This window comes from Salvia splendens, chromosome 6, assembly GCF_004379255.2.
Source record: "Salvia splendens isolate huo1 chromosome 6, SspV2, whole genome shotgun sequence".
In the NCBI taxonomy this organism is placed as follows: domain Eukaryota; kingdom Viridiplantae; phylum Streptophyta; class Magnoliopsida; order Lamiales; family Lamiaceae; genus Salvia; species Salvia splendens.
The window spans coordinates 33,447,352-33,460,497 of NC_056037.1; the positions used below are offsets into that span (position 1 = coordinate 33,447,352).

The window sequence follows — 13,146 nt, forward strand, 5'->3', positions numbered from 1 at the left end:
TAGGCTCAAGTATGATATCATTGAGCCTAAGCCCATTTTCTAGTGCTAATTAATTGAGGCTAACCCATTTGTTAAATTTTTAGTGACATCGTTCACGATCGCCAATCTCTTTTTTATATTAGTATATTTAATTCTAATATCTTAAAAATTAAATTTAATATATTTTCAATTTGTTCATTCTTTTAATAACTGCAAATAAATAAATAAGATAATAAATCGAACTCTTACAAAATTAAAATCATTCTTTTTAAAGATCTTGGAAGGCCATGTACTAGCCAATTCAATTCAAGGGACATTGGTAGTGTGATGAGGAATTTTAAGAAGCCAATCTAGTTCTTATAGTACTAATTTGATCGTATTATTTAATGAAAAACGTTATCGACCATAATAGACATTTATCAATAAAACATTGACAAAAACTGCAATCCCAACTTAACTAAAGTATAATGATAATCCCACAAGCAATTTTGTAATTAAACTAAACCACAATAAATTTTAAAGTGATATGCTATATTTTTTTTGACCATTTTTAGTGTTGTAGTTGTAGTTATGGTTTTAAATAGATTTCATTGGGACGGTAAGTTGAAATATCCCAAAAACAGATTTGCGGTTTGTATTTTCAAAAAATAAAAGGCTGGGACAGATAAGATTATACATGTGTGGAAAATATCAAAGTGAATAATTCGATATATAGAATTGTTGAATTAATAATGTGACATAGTAATAAGTGATATGAAAATTTAAGATTAATAATGTGAGAAATAAGTTAATAAGTTAACATGGTAGTGATCTATGGCAAATACCCCTTAACCAAATAACTAGAGAACAAATCATAGCCACAAGATCAAAAAAATCAAGGGATAGTATTAATTTTTGAATTCAAGGAGAAATTAGTTTCCTCAATCACAAATTTACTCCATAATAATAAGGCGGGGGTATAATGGTCATTGCATAGCTATAATAACAATCTCGAAGGCCTGTTTCAGCTCCAGGTGAAGATCGGAGGAGATCTCCGGCCACTCGCCGGAGGAGGTGGAGGGGTGCACACTGTTGGGCGACGTGGCGACGGTGGTGACGGTGCTTGAGGAGAGTTACGGGATCAGCGCGATGACGAAGAGGATTGATAGTCTTCGTCATCGACGGCGTCGTCCTCTTTCAATTTGAGCGGTCTGCATGAGCTGCTAGCTGCTATTGTCTGTATTTGTTTAATATGATTTCAATTGAATCTATATATGTGCGTTGGATGCAATCATGATATTCGTGCATTCTTTACATTTTTATCAATTTTTTAATTATTAATCGCTGGCACATCAATCTTGCTAATTGCTATTGTCGGTATTTGTTTAATATGTTTTCAATTGAATCTATATATGTGCGTTGGATGCAATCATGATATTCGTGCATTCTTTACATTTTTAAATATTTTTCTCCATATTAAACTTTATTGTGAGTGTCTATCAAGGAATCTGGTGTGATATTTTATGGGTTTGAAGTATAAGTCTACACGCGCTTTACAAATGACATTGTACAGATCCAAATTCTTTGTCTTTTGTTAACTAATAATGATGTGTTTTGTAAACAAGGGTGAAGTAAAATCATACTAAGAGTGATGTGTTTTGTAAACAATAGTGAAGTAAAATCATAACAAGAGTGAAGTAAAATCATGTTAAGAGTGATGCGTTTTGTAAACAAAAGTGAAGTAAAATCATGCTAGAGTGATGTGTTTTGTATACAAGAGTGAAGTAAAATCATGCTAGAGTGATGTGTTTTGTATACAAGAGTGAAGTAACATCATGCTAGAGTGATGTGTTTTGTAAACAAGAGTGAAGTACAATCATAATAAGAGTGATGTGCTTTGTAAACAAGAGTGAAGTAAAATCATAATAAGAGTGATGTGCTTTGTAAACAAGAGTGAAGTAAAATCATAATAAGAGTGATGTGTTTTGTAAACAAGAGTGAAGTAAAATCATGCTAAGAGTGATGTGTTTTGTAAACAAGAGTGAAATAAAATCGTGCTAAGAGTGATGTGTTTTGTAAACAAGAGTGAAGTAAAATCATGCTAAGAGTGATGTGTTTTGTAAACAAGAGTGAAGTAAAATCATGCTAAGAGTGATGTGTTTTGTAAAAAAGAGTGAAGTAAAATCGTGCTAAGAGTGATGTGTTTTGTAAACAAGAGTGAAGTAAAATCATGCTAAAAGTGATGTGTTTTGTAAACAAGAGTGAAGTAAAATCATAAAAAATTGTGATTTTTCTGTCGATTTGCTGACTGAAAATTTACATTTGGTAATTATTGGGCGATAATGTCATGCGTTTTTATATAGATTCACATTAATTTTGAATTAATCTCTGGCGATTCTTCTATAGCATAGTGATTTCCAAGTGCCGGCCATTACAAACAAAACCTCTTCTTCTTAATTGCTCACAATCTCTGTTATATATATATGCAGTAGGACCCCTTTTAAAACATGTACACGTATACTCCCTTAAGATACACCAATTTAATCAAACCTCCCAATATTAAAGTACTGTGTAACAAATTAAAAAGAAGCAAAGATAAAATACTCCCATTCCATATCTCTCTCGAACTCCCCTCCCAAAACCCGCCGCCGGAAGTTCTTCTCGACGAACTCGGCGCTTTAGCAGCCGTCTGAAATATGTTATTGCCGCTGCTATCTCCACCATCGCGCTCCGCAGTGGATCCTGCGGAAGTTTCAATTCTGTGAATTATCACCTGCTTCTAATTTTATTTTATTCGCATTGTTTTTTTGCTTTCAATTGCAGCTTATATAATCATGCTAATATTAGTAATATTAACCTCTCCTCCCAAACAACCGCCCGAAACCCCAGCCCCAAATCCCCCATCCACCGTCATCATGTTGATGGAGTTCAGCAGAAGCAGAGTTTCAACACGGCAGAATCACGTTGTTTGTTATAAATTTCATAATGTAATTTCCAAAAATACCCTTGACATATTTTTATTATTAAAATAAATAATATCTGTTCCATTAAGATGTGTGGCTGAGATTTGTTCTCTAGTTATACACTTAAGATTAGTTATATCTTGATCACTAGCCTAAGTTAACATTCCCAACGGTTGTCCCTAAGAATAAAATTGAGGAAAACCATCTGCTTCGCATTGAGCATTAGCTGTGGGGCCATGCCGGTTTAGGCATTCGTTCCAACAATTCACATCAGCTTCGCTTCCATTGCACTGTAAATTCTTCACGAATAGTCCTTCCTTGCACGTCTTTCCATTCACTGCATACATTAGCATTTAATAAAATGATGTTTGAGATTAAAAAGGAGAGCGTAAAGTCTGGGAGAGTCAGTGGCGGACGCCGAAAATTGTTATAGTAGGGGCTATATATTCTAACTTTTGAGTAAAATAACAAGTTTCCTATATTTTATTGTTTTGATAGGGGCTTTTGCACATGATTTTACATAAAATACTAATAAAATTTTAATGTAATACAACTAAAATAATTAAAAAAAATAAATTTTTGACAAAATAAATGACTCAAAGATCTCATCGACCAAGAAAATGATGTGAATGAGAAAATGTGACGATAATGAAGATGAAATTTCTACTGACACAGCGGAAAACGATGCAACTCGCCTCCACTTATTAAGGAGGTACGGGGAGTCGGGGAGAGGTGTTACTCTCCCCGGTGGCAACAAAGAGCCTTAAACCGGCTCTTCTGCTGACCTTAAGCCATCTGCATACCATCTAGATGACATATGTTTACATACAAAGCAGGAAGTATTACAAATACAAATAATAGACTAGCTTAGATATGGCCTTGTCATGTACAGATTCCCTAACTACGGCAGTAGTGATTATTCACGAGAGATGCCGGCTACTGGTTTTGCACAACAGACTTCTACTACCTTTTTTACAATATCTTACAGCTCAACAAACATAGTGGGAGGTGGAAACTGTCATCGAGCAACGAGCAAAAATCTACGTTCATTCATCAGGCATCAAATTAGAATCTTCATGTAAACATAAGCAACTTTGGAAGGCTTGAGTTTTGGATATCATACCATAACATTGTATCTTTACTCTACAATATCCAATCCAATTGTTCAATCGTTTGTTGAGCATGTGCATTTCTTTTGATGCTCCGTTAGATCCTGCAAAAGACGGAGTTGTTTTCTGAAATGGATGAACTAAAACCAAGGAACACGACGCAAGATAACTGACGAAGGAATCAACTTCTAAACAGCAAGCATGCCCAGCAGGTGCTTACAATAATTGTTGAGCAGAGTAGAGTTTTATTAGTTGAAGTGATGCTTAAAAAGTACTGGCCAGTCCACAGCCTGAAGCATTGCAGCACCCAAGAGAAGACGGAAGTACAGATACTCCAGCATAGGTGAAACATTAACGAGCTAAAATTGCTTGCACTTAGCACTCACCTCACAAATGAGATTCAAGTAAAACAACCATGCAACTGATTCGACTAAAACCATGCAACAGAGGAAGCAGGTTTTACTTTTAAGTGGGCCCATAAACCTTTAAACCAATTTTAATCCAACACCCAATACCCCCCCTTGTGGACCCATCTCTGCTCAAAACACATCTAATATTTTTCTTAAAATCCATGCTCTCCCCTCGGTACCACACTCATCATGAACGAATGGAGCAATTTCTCATAATTCGTTATCTCAAGGGAATAGGACACAATCCAAGGTAGTGGCACACATTGATATAAAACAACTAAATCAAGTAGGAATGAAGACAAATCCTGAATTGTTGGCAATATAGTTCATCAACCCTAAACTGTATAATGGGAAAATAAACAACCTGGATTTCTTTCTGCAGATGCTTGACATAAGCTACAGCTTCTTCTAACATGTCTGCGGTGTTTGTTTGCTGCAAGCAGGAAAATCAAAAGACTCCATATTATTCAAAGCTCTTGAAAAATTTGAAACCAAGGTTGTTAAAAGGAATGGAGTAAATCTTTTAGGTAGTTGCTCATCATGAAGCGTAAGGAATAGTTATACAGCACTACATATGAATGCTGAGCAAAGACAGCCAATTTTTACTTGAATACGTTCAACAATTATTTCAAGACATCAATTAACATCATAATCCCCAGCAATAAAATATCCAAAGCTATTAGCATAGCATCAAAATTCCCATGTTCGCCACAACTAGTTTTGCTTGTCTAAAACTTGATATCAAATAAATACTTGCTGTAATTAACTAGCTGAGTACACATAAAAGGGAGTACACATAATCCCCAGCAATAAAATATCCAAAGCTATTAGCATAGCATCAAAAGTCCCATGTTCGCCACAACTAGTTTTGCTTGTCTAAAACTTGATATCAAATAAATACTTGCTTTAATTAACTAGCTGAGTACACATAAAAGGGAGAGAATAGATGGAAAGTGAATTAAGTAATGACTCATTTAGACAGAACATGTTTCCTTTTTATAGCATACAACCAATCACAATAGAAGAGTATGTAACATAAAAAGCTTATGTGATATTCACCTTATCCATATTAGGGACAAGTTCTTGCAGCTTCCTTATCCTGTCACTGATCCGCGTTCTTCTCTCCTGATTATAAAGTCACAAGGGGAACCAGTGGGCCAAAGGCATAACCTAATCAGGGCCACAAATAATACGCATGGAAATAAGAAAAAACAGGTTACTGGAGTACCCTTTCAGCAATGCTGCGAGGATGAGTAGCACAGCCACGTTTTGCTCGTACCCTACACATTACTGAGTCCTCCAAAATATTCTCCATATCAAGATCAAATGACCCTCCCGAGCCTTGCAGTTGCCCACGCTTCTCTCGTTTCTTCAGCAACAAAACAAAAATTATAACTACTCTGCTCGGGATAACACTTACAAGGGAAGTCATCAGGATGAAGCACCAAACATAAAGCTATCATAAACAACCAGTATGCAACAATAAAATGACTAGTTATTACTAAGAAGCAACAAAATTTATGATGTGCATTAAGTGAGATAATGCTTCCTATTGGAAAAAAAAACAGGTCATTCAGTACAGTGTAGACATGCTAGATTTCGTGGCATTTCAAATATGTTGTGTTTCCCATTCATTAATAAATAAATAGTGACTCTCAGATGCTATTATGAATACATATGAAGTTCCATATGGGGTATGAACTATCATCACTGCGATTCCAAATCAATGCACACATAATACTAATTTATATCACCAACAAGTTTTTACTATTCCTCACATGCAATTGCAACTAAAATGCTTTCTTGGTTTCCTTTTCACTTTGAATTTTTGGACATACGTGCCTATGTACTTCAAATTTATGTTACCAAATATTCAAAAGATAAATCATCAATAAGTAACTCATTAGCTAAGAATAAAGTTCATGTCTTCAAATATAGAACTCCACATTTAGAACAATACAATTACTCTCTTCCATATAAATTAACGTTAGAAAAGTAAGTTTGAGGCAAAATTTTCCAACTCAAAGAGGCATTTGTAATTCCCAGAAATTAATCATCAGTAGTCATTTCATATAAAATCGATAATTCACAGATTTCCTACAGTGTCACAGTGAGTCAAATATTTTTGTTATCATTTGCTCAAACCTTTTAAAGCAAAAGCACAATTGGCAACGAAGAAGTAATCCACGAGGCCAAAATAGAAGGAAAAACACTGATGCTTCTTGGCTGAACCATAATATACTAAAAATTGATCTAATTCCTACCACTTGAGTAGAAGAAGACGAAGACGGCGACTTTTTCGGCGAAATCCCATCCAAATCCTCCGCCTCGCGTGCGCGCTTACCTTGATTCGCCGGCAAGAGCTCGTAATCCGCCGGAATCCCTAAATTCGAAAACAGCCCTTCCGAGCTATTAAGCAGAGACAAAAACTCCGCCGGCGAGCTGTTCATCCTCAGGAAATTGCTAAAGCTGCCGCCTCCGGCGGACTCCAGCAGCTGGAGATCGACTTCAGCGGTGGAGGAGGCATTGGGGGGCGGAGGCGGTTTAGGTATATCCAATACGACGTCAGGCAAGACCTGCTCCTCGTCCGACTCGAGCAACGCTTCCAACCAAGTCGCCGGAGCTGACCGGTATCTAGCGAGCCCGCCGCCGTCGCCCCTAGTCGGCTCGGCGCTTCCGCTGCCGCGCGGCGGTTGCATCTGCCGAATCACTACAGTGTTTGTTTTTGTTATTTTTCTCCTTTTCCTCTTTTACTTTTAATTATCTTTTTTCCTTATCCAGAAATACCATTATCAGGTGATTTATGTTTTTGAGTTTCAACTTTTTGAGCCATCCCTCAAGTTCCATTTCGTAAAGTTTTCTGCAGTCATGTCCTTTTATACTAAAATCGTTTTATATGACTCACTAGATTCCTCGATAGCGATGGAACTAGACATGTCAGTGTAGCCCGCAACCCATGGACTGTCTCGAATAGCCCGCTAAATTTACAGAGTTAGGGCCGGAAATTTCTAGCCAGATAAAATTAAAACCCGATAAGCTTGCAACCCGTTAGGGCCAGATCCGAAAACCCGATAAAATTTCTATTATTCTATTCTTTTACTCCTAATTCGACACTTCATTGACTAATTTTATGATATAGATAACTAAAAAATATAACTTTCAATTTTATATTAAATATACAAATTATATATTAAAATTTTATTAATATTATAATTATTAAATAAATTAAACTCACTAAAAAATATTTAAATTTTTAAAACATGCATTAAAATTTCACGAAATATATCAAATATTAGTATTTGATCATATATTTCTGATTGAGTTTAAGCATATATCTCAAATTTATCATAATTAAACATTTTATATTTTATAAATATAACTAATTTTCATCATGATTTATTGGATTGTTCGCATCTTAATCTTATCGGTAGAAACCCGGTTAACCTGTTGGGCTAGCCTGAAACCCGAGTTTTTAGAGTTAGGGTTGAACCTTTATAACCCGAAAGAAGTCACAACCCGATTAGCCCGCAACCCGAGTAGGGTTGACCTAAAACCCGATGGGCCGGCCCGATTGACATCCCTAGATGGAACTCACCAAAATGGCAGCCACACTAGCACTCTCCTTAACTCGTATATTGACTTATTCACATTTTTGTGCTAGATTTTTTATTCTTGTAATCAAAAGGGGATTTTGTTTCTACAAGTAAATTAAAATAAAGAAAATAGCATACAAAATAAGTACTACTAGTATCAAATTTGCAACTTCTTAATTATATACTACTAGTATAAGGTGTATGATTCTAGACTCCAAACCCTCCAAAACACTAATTTTGGGAGTGAAATGTCTACATAAAATGAAAATAGCGAAAGGTCACAAATGCCTAAAGAGGCAAGATTTTTACAAGCTGAGATTTTGATGTAAAGGGAGAATCCAAAATGGTGTTTAGTAATCAACAGTCCAAATCTATAGGCAACCATCAATACATGTCATAACTACAAAAAAAGATCGTCTTCGATGCTGCAGAGCTTGTTCATTCCATTATCTCCCGATTCGAGTTAACTTACCATGCACCAAGCATAACCAACAAACTCTGTATAATCTAAAATTAATCACATTTGATATTCCTGTAAATTCTCCTCACAAACAAGTTGGAGCCCAGATATCCAACAGCACCTGAAATTCGAGGAAATTATGTTATTTTTGTTCGTTTTCTCATTTAAGCTGAGCTCAAAGACAATCAAACTTACCACAAAGGATTCCCAGACCGAGACAGAACATCAGAGTGTATCCAAAATAAAAGCTGGTCTGGAAGAAGCCCGACATCTTAGTCTTGACGTGATAGTAGTATATAGAATATAAGTATACATATAGAGCGGTGGAAGCTGCAGAGAAGAACGAAGTCCATTGCCAGTGATAGTTCTCAGCATTCAGTAAGAAATATGTACCAACAATCGTCACGCAAATGGTGACAATGATCAGAATTACAAAGACAAGAAGCATGAAGCCGTAGACATAGTAAACCTGTAGACAAGAAACAATGATCAGAATTACAAAGACAAGAAGCATGAAGCCGTAGACATAGTAAACCTGTAGACAAGAAAACCACGTGAATATCAGGAGACTACTGGCTGTTTGGAACGATGGGAAAATAACCATGTTCATCTTATAAAATTAAGTAGCTAGGCAATTCAAGGTACTCAAATTCAACCTATAGAGAGGAAATAATTACACATCAGAAAAAAAAAACTCTATATAACATAGGATCATTGACATAGTCTACCAAACAAGAAACAGAAAACGATGTAGTTATACATCCAGCAGTCATATACTACTTGCTTACAAATATAATTCAAACTAAAGAAATGAGCTCATGACACTTCAAGAAGAAATGTAAACTACCTTGTAATTCCAGAAGGAAGTGAAGACGAAATACATTTCAATAAAAATGCTTCCAAAAGGGAGTAGACCTCCCATGAGAGAGATAATTGATGGGGTCAAATACCATTTCTTCTCAGGAATTGGACGAGGAATGGTCTTGACTCGGCAAGGATTGTTTGGCACGCCACTCCAGTTTCTTCCAACAACAGTGCCGAGAAGAGCCAAGGGGAAAGAAATAAAAGCCCATAGGACAAAAACAACCACCATGGTACCGAAGGGAATGGCAGCTAGAGACCCATAAAATATGGCAATTGTGTTTAAGATGAACCCAATCCCAAAACACAAGAATGGGAAAAGGGATGCTGTGAGGATCATTGATGTTATCCACTTCTTACCTAACAAGATAACAGAAAGTAAGCAATACTAGACACACCAGTGAAGCATATAATATTCTGTTTATGTAAAACAGTGCAATCATACTATCATAGTACAATTGTTTATTCAATTAAGACATTATAGGATTGTTAAAAGAAGGCGAGTGTTACATACCCCCATGACGCGAATACATGCCACCGCTCACATAACCAGCTATAAATGAGGTAAAAGCATAGCACACAATAAAGGTAGTTACAATAGCTCCTCTCCTGAGACATAAAATCACAGCAGGTGTAAGCTTAAACAATAAAGATGGAAAAACACTGTGAAGATAGACAAATTCAGCACATTACTAGGGACAAATCCTCCATGTGGTATAAGTAGAAACAGATTTTTAAGGGATGAGTTAAAAATATACTTAAAGATGCAAACAAATGGGAAATAGGAAAATAGTTCTTCTGCAGCTGTAGTAGTAGAAGTTACAGAGCACAGAAGGATTAAAATTTTCAGTTGAAAAGGGTGCACAAAAGCTGGGGTCGTAATACGTCAGATGGGTGATATTGGTGCAAAATCTCACATCGTGAATAGTGCATTTCCACAAAAGAGCTGTTCCATAAATAATGTTATCAATGATATTTTCAGAACACAGCACAGGATTCAGTAACAATACTGTAGTAGTATAATATATGAAAATGGATAATTTTAAGCTTTTTTTTAATGTAGAAACAAAAATGGCATCCTAAAGTGCCTCTGGCATACCCTATGTACAACATTCCGACAATAGCCAAAATGATGACAAGCAGAACCAGTGTTGCTAGTTGAGCACCAGTGCCAACAACAGCAGTGAGTAGAGCCAAATTTTGGGGAGGCCGAAACACATCACCATGGACCAGTTTCCAACCAGATTCTTCACTCACATCTCGTTCCTATAAAAATAAAATTTAATAAAAAAGAGTCAATCAAGCTTAAAAAACATAGAATCTCTCAATTAGAACAACTCTTTGACACACTTTCTAAATACCAGCTCCAATGAAGATAACATACAGAAGTTCAATACACAAATTTCTACATAACAAACAACTGACAAGTACCGATAAGGTACACAAGAAAGGTAATATTCAGAGTTCACTACCAGAGTCTCAAGATCGTCATCTTCCCGAGCATATTTTGCATAATCATTGCGCAGTGTGCGCATTAATATCATAGACACCAAGCCAGTGAGGAAAATCACCATCATGAAAGAATTAAAGACAGAAAACCAATGGATCTGCAAAGTTGGGTGAGCTGGCTGTGAGAAAAGAAGTTGTCCAAATACAAGAACGGGACATAAAAGTAAAGTAGATTGCTGATAGGGACGTGTTCACACAAAACTTGATACACATACGAGCATGTACCTGGTGCTCAAAAAATGGGTAATCCAGATATACATCAAAACGGCGTGCAAATGTGGTGTTGGTTGGAGTCCATTTCACAGAGTAAGTCATATCCAGTGTTCTACCCTCTTCAAGTGGCTTAGGATTTTCTTGAGTGAGATTGACATGAATAATCTGACAGGTGCAAATTTCAGCTCAGAATTTCAAAGTGAGCAAGCAAAAAATCTTGTTTGAATGAATATTCACATTGTAAAAATCCTATCTTTTAGACCAACCTGATTCCCATTGTAGTTAATTACAAGACTTTTGTGTGTAAAGAGCACATGCTTGTTATCACGATTCCTATCGGGAAGAACTTCACCAATAAAACCTATATAAAACAATTAACAGCTCCATCAGAGTCATATATAGTAATACAGTTCCACAAAGGCTATAAGCTATTATATACAGATAAAAACATACCCCACAATGGAAGATCGTCTGATACACGCAACCACCAAAGAGATGCAAGAAAAAACACCAGTTAAAAAAGGAACAAAAAAGTACCAAGCTTACTCAGCAGTAATGTAAAGGAAGAACAAGATGGACTTACCCATAAAAAACTCAAACCAGTAAGAATTGTCAATGGCATCCTTGAACTGTTTAACTTTTGCTGCATCTAGTTCAATTTCACAAATCACAGTCTTGGCAACGTCCTCTGCAGAAAAAATTAATCAATAATTCACCCAAAACAATAGGAAATGAAATGAGTAGCGAAATCAAAACCAGAAACGAGCAATTACTCTTGAACTTTATGTCGATTTGGCTATCGATAAGTTCATTCCCTCCAAGAACCTCACCAAGCCCACCCCACTTGTGAGCACCATTTTTGGATGGGCTGCAAAACGGGAGGCTATAATAGTTATAGGTCTCCTGGGGGTTGTTATATGGGCCAACCTTGTTCACCCATAGGGTGACGGGATCATTAGCTTTGAACTGCAGATTAATTAAAAAATGTGTCAATCATAAAAGTCATAATGCTGGCAATCCTTTGTGCATGCATCCGAAACTACAAATCTCTTGAGCTGAAGGTTAACAGGAGCTGTAGAGATCTTGTGGACAGACAAGAGAAAAAAACGTTTACAAATTATCATACTTTTTCATTTAGAAAGTAACCCATATAACTAAATGAGTAGCCTTGAAAGTTCGAGCAATTCGGTGCTGATAAATGGATGAAAACAGCATATCATAAAGTGAGTCATAAAAAAGGCTTCCATTCACCTGAATATAGAAATATTTATTACTGCTTTTTTCCCGATCATTACCCTCAGCTAACTAAAACAAACAAAACCCTCGCCTCCAAATCTGAATCACTAATAGCAGACAACCAGAAATAAAAAATACACATCGAACAGAAACCAAATTGTAGCACCGATGTGAAGAGTGCGAAAAAGATCCACGTAAGGCAAGCAATTCAGAAGGAAAACCACAACAAAATCACAAATTCCTCACCTTGCCGAAAACAGGAGAGGCTACAGACGCTAAGACGATGATGAGAACGGCGAACGATCGGACAGATGACAACATCGCTTCGTTGCCGACAAGGTCTGCCGGATCTGATCCGAGAAAAAAGTCGCCTGATTGGAGATTGCAGAAATGCGGCAATTAGTGTATCCCTCTGTGCTGGTTTGAACGGAAATTGAGTCAGATCTCACAAATTGATCGGATCCCCTTGAGAGAAAGGGCTCGATTATGCCGCCATTTGACTGAATCTGCGATTTTTCGAGCGTAGGGGATAGAAGGAGAGGTGCATATCTGGGTTTATGGCTTTCACCGAGCGACTGTGGTCTTAGCAAAGGATTATAATTAGTCTTCGCGCAAATGTTTCCCCGAAATTCCATATTTTATTTTATTTTATTTTATTTTATTTTATTTTATTTTACTTTACTGTATTAATTGTTTTTTTACTCAAAACCATTAAATAATAATATTTTAATGATATCTTTTAATAAAATAATTAAGTAATCATTAAAATAATCCTTCATCGTTATCTCATCGTACGAGATTCGCACGAACGATGAACGATGAAAATCCGACGAG

At 36.3% G+C, this 13,146-nt stretch overlaps 2 protein-coding genes across 5 annotated transcripts; both read right to left on the reverse strand.

Moving 5' to 3' along the window:
* Positions 1-3,000: 3,000 nt before the first annotated feature.
* Positions 3,001-7,248, reverse strand: LOC121806882 (transcription factor bHLH80-like). Of its 4 annotated transcripts, none has more exons than XM_042207052.1 (6): positions 6,705-7,247; positions 5,669-5,809; positions 5,500-5,565; positions 4,805-4,873; positions 4,045-4,134; positions 3,001-3,258 (listed from the first exon to the last, which is right to left on the reverse strand). In XM_042207052.1, exons 1-5 carry the CDS (start codon positions 7,137-7,139, stop codon positions 4,087-4,089), a joined length of 759 nt encoding a protein of 252 aa, XP_042062986.1. In that variant the 5' UTR covers positions 7,140-7,247; the 3' UTR covers positions 3,001-3,258; positions 4,045-4,086. The 4 variants fall into 4 exon arrangements, 2 of the variants coding, with proteins under 2 accessions (XP_042062986.1, XP_042062985.1); XR_006051717.1 differs by lacking the exon at positions 3,001-3,258 and adding an exon at positions 3,548-3,961 and having other exon boundaries at positions 4,251-4,873; positions 6,705-7,248; XM_042207051.1 differs by lacking the exon at positions 3,001-3,258 and adding an exon at positions 3,548-3,961 and having other exon boundaries at positions 6,705-7,245.
* A 1,020-nt stretch (positions 7,249-8,268) lies between these two features.
* Positions 8,269-12,900, reverse strand: LOC121810003 (transmembrane 9 superfamily member 1). The gene is made up of 12 exons (XM_042210875.1): positions 12,559-12,900; positions 11,850-12,042; positions 11,660-11,764; positions 11,530-11,547; positions 11,343-11,437; positions 11,089-11,241; positions 10,827-10,961; positions 10,454-10,620; positions 9,869-9,963; positions 9,341-9,714; positions 8,689-8,962; positions 8,269-8,614 (listed from the first exon to the last, which is right to left on the reverse strand). The coding sequence occupies exons 1-12, from the start codon at positions 12,631-12,633 to the stop codon at positions 8,547-8,549; spliced, it is 1,752 nt and encodes a 583-aa protein (XP_042066809.1). The 5' UTR covers positions 12,634-12,900; the 3' UTR covers positions 8,269-8,546.
* Positions 12,901-13,146: the final 246 nt, after the last annotated feature.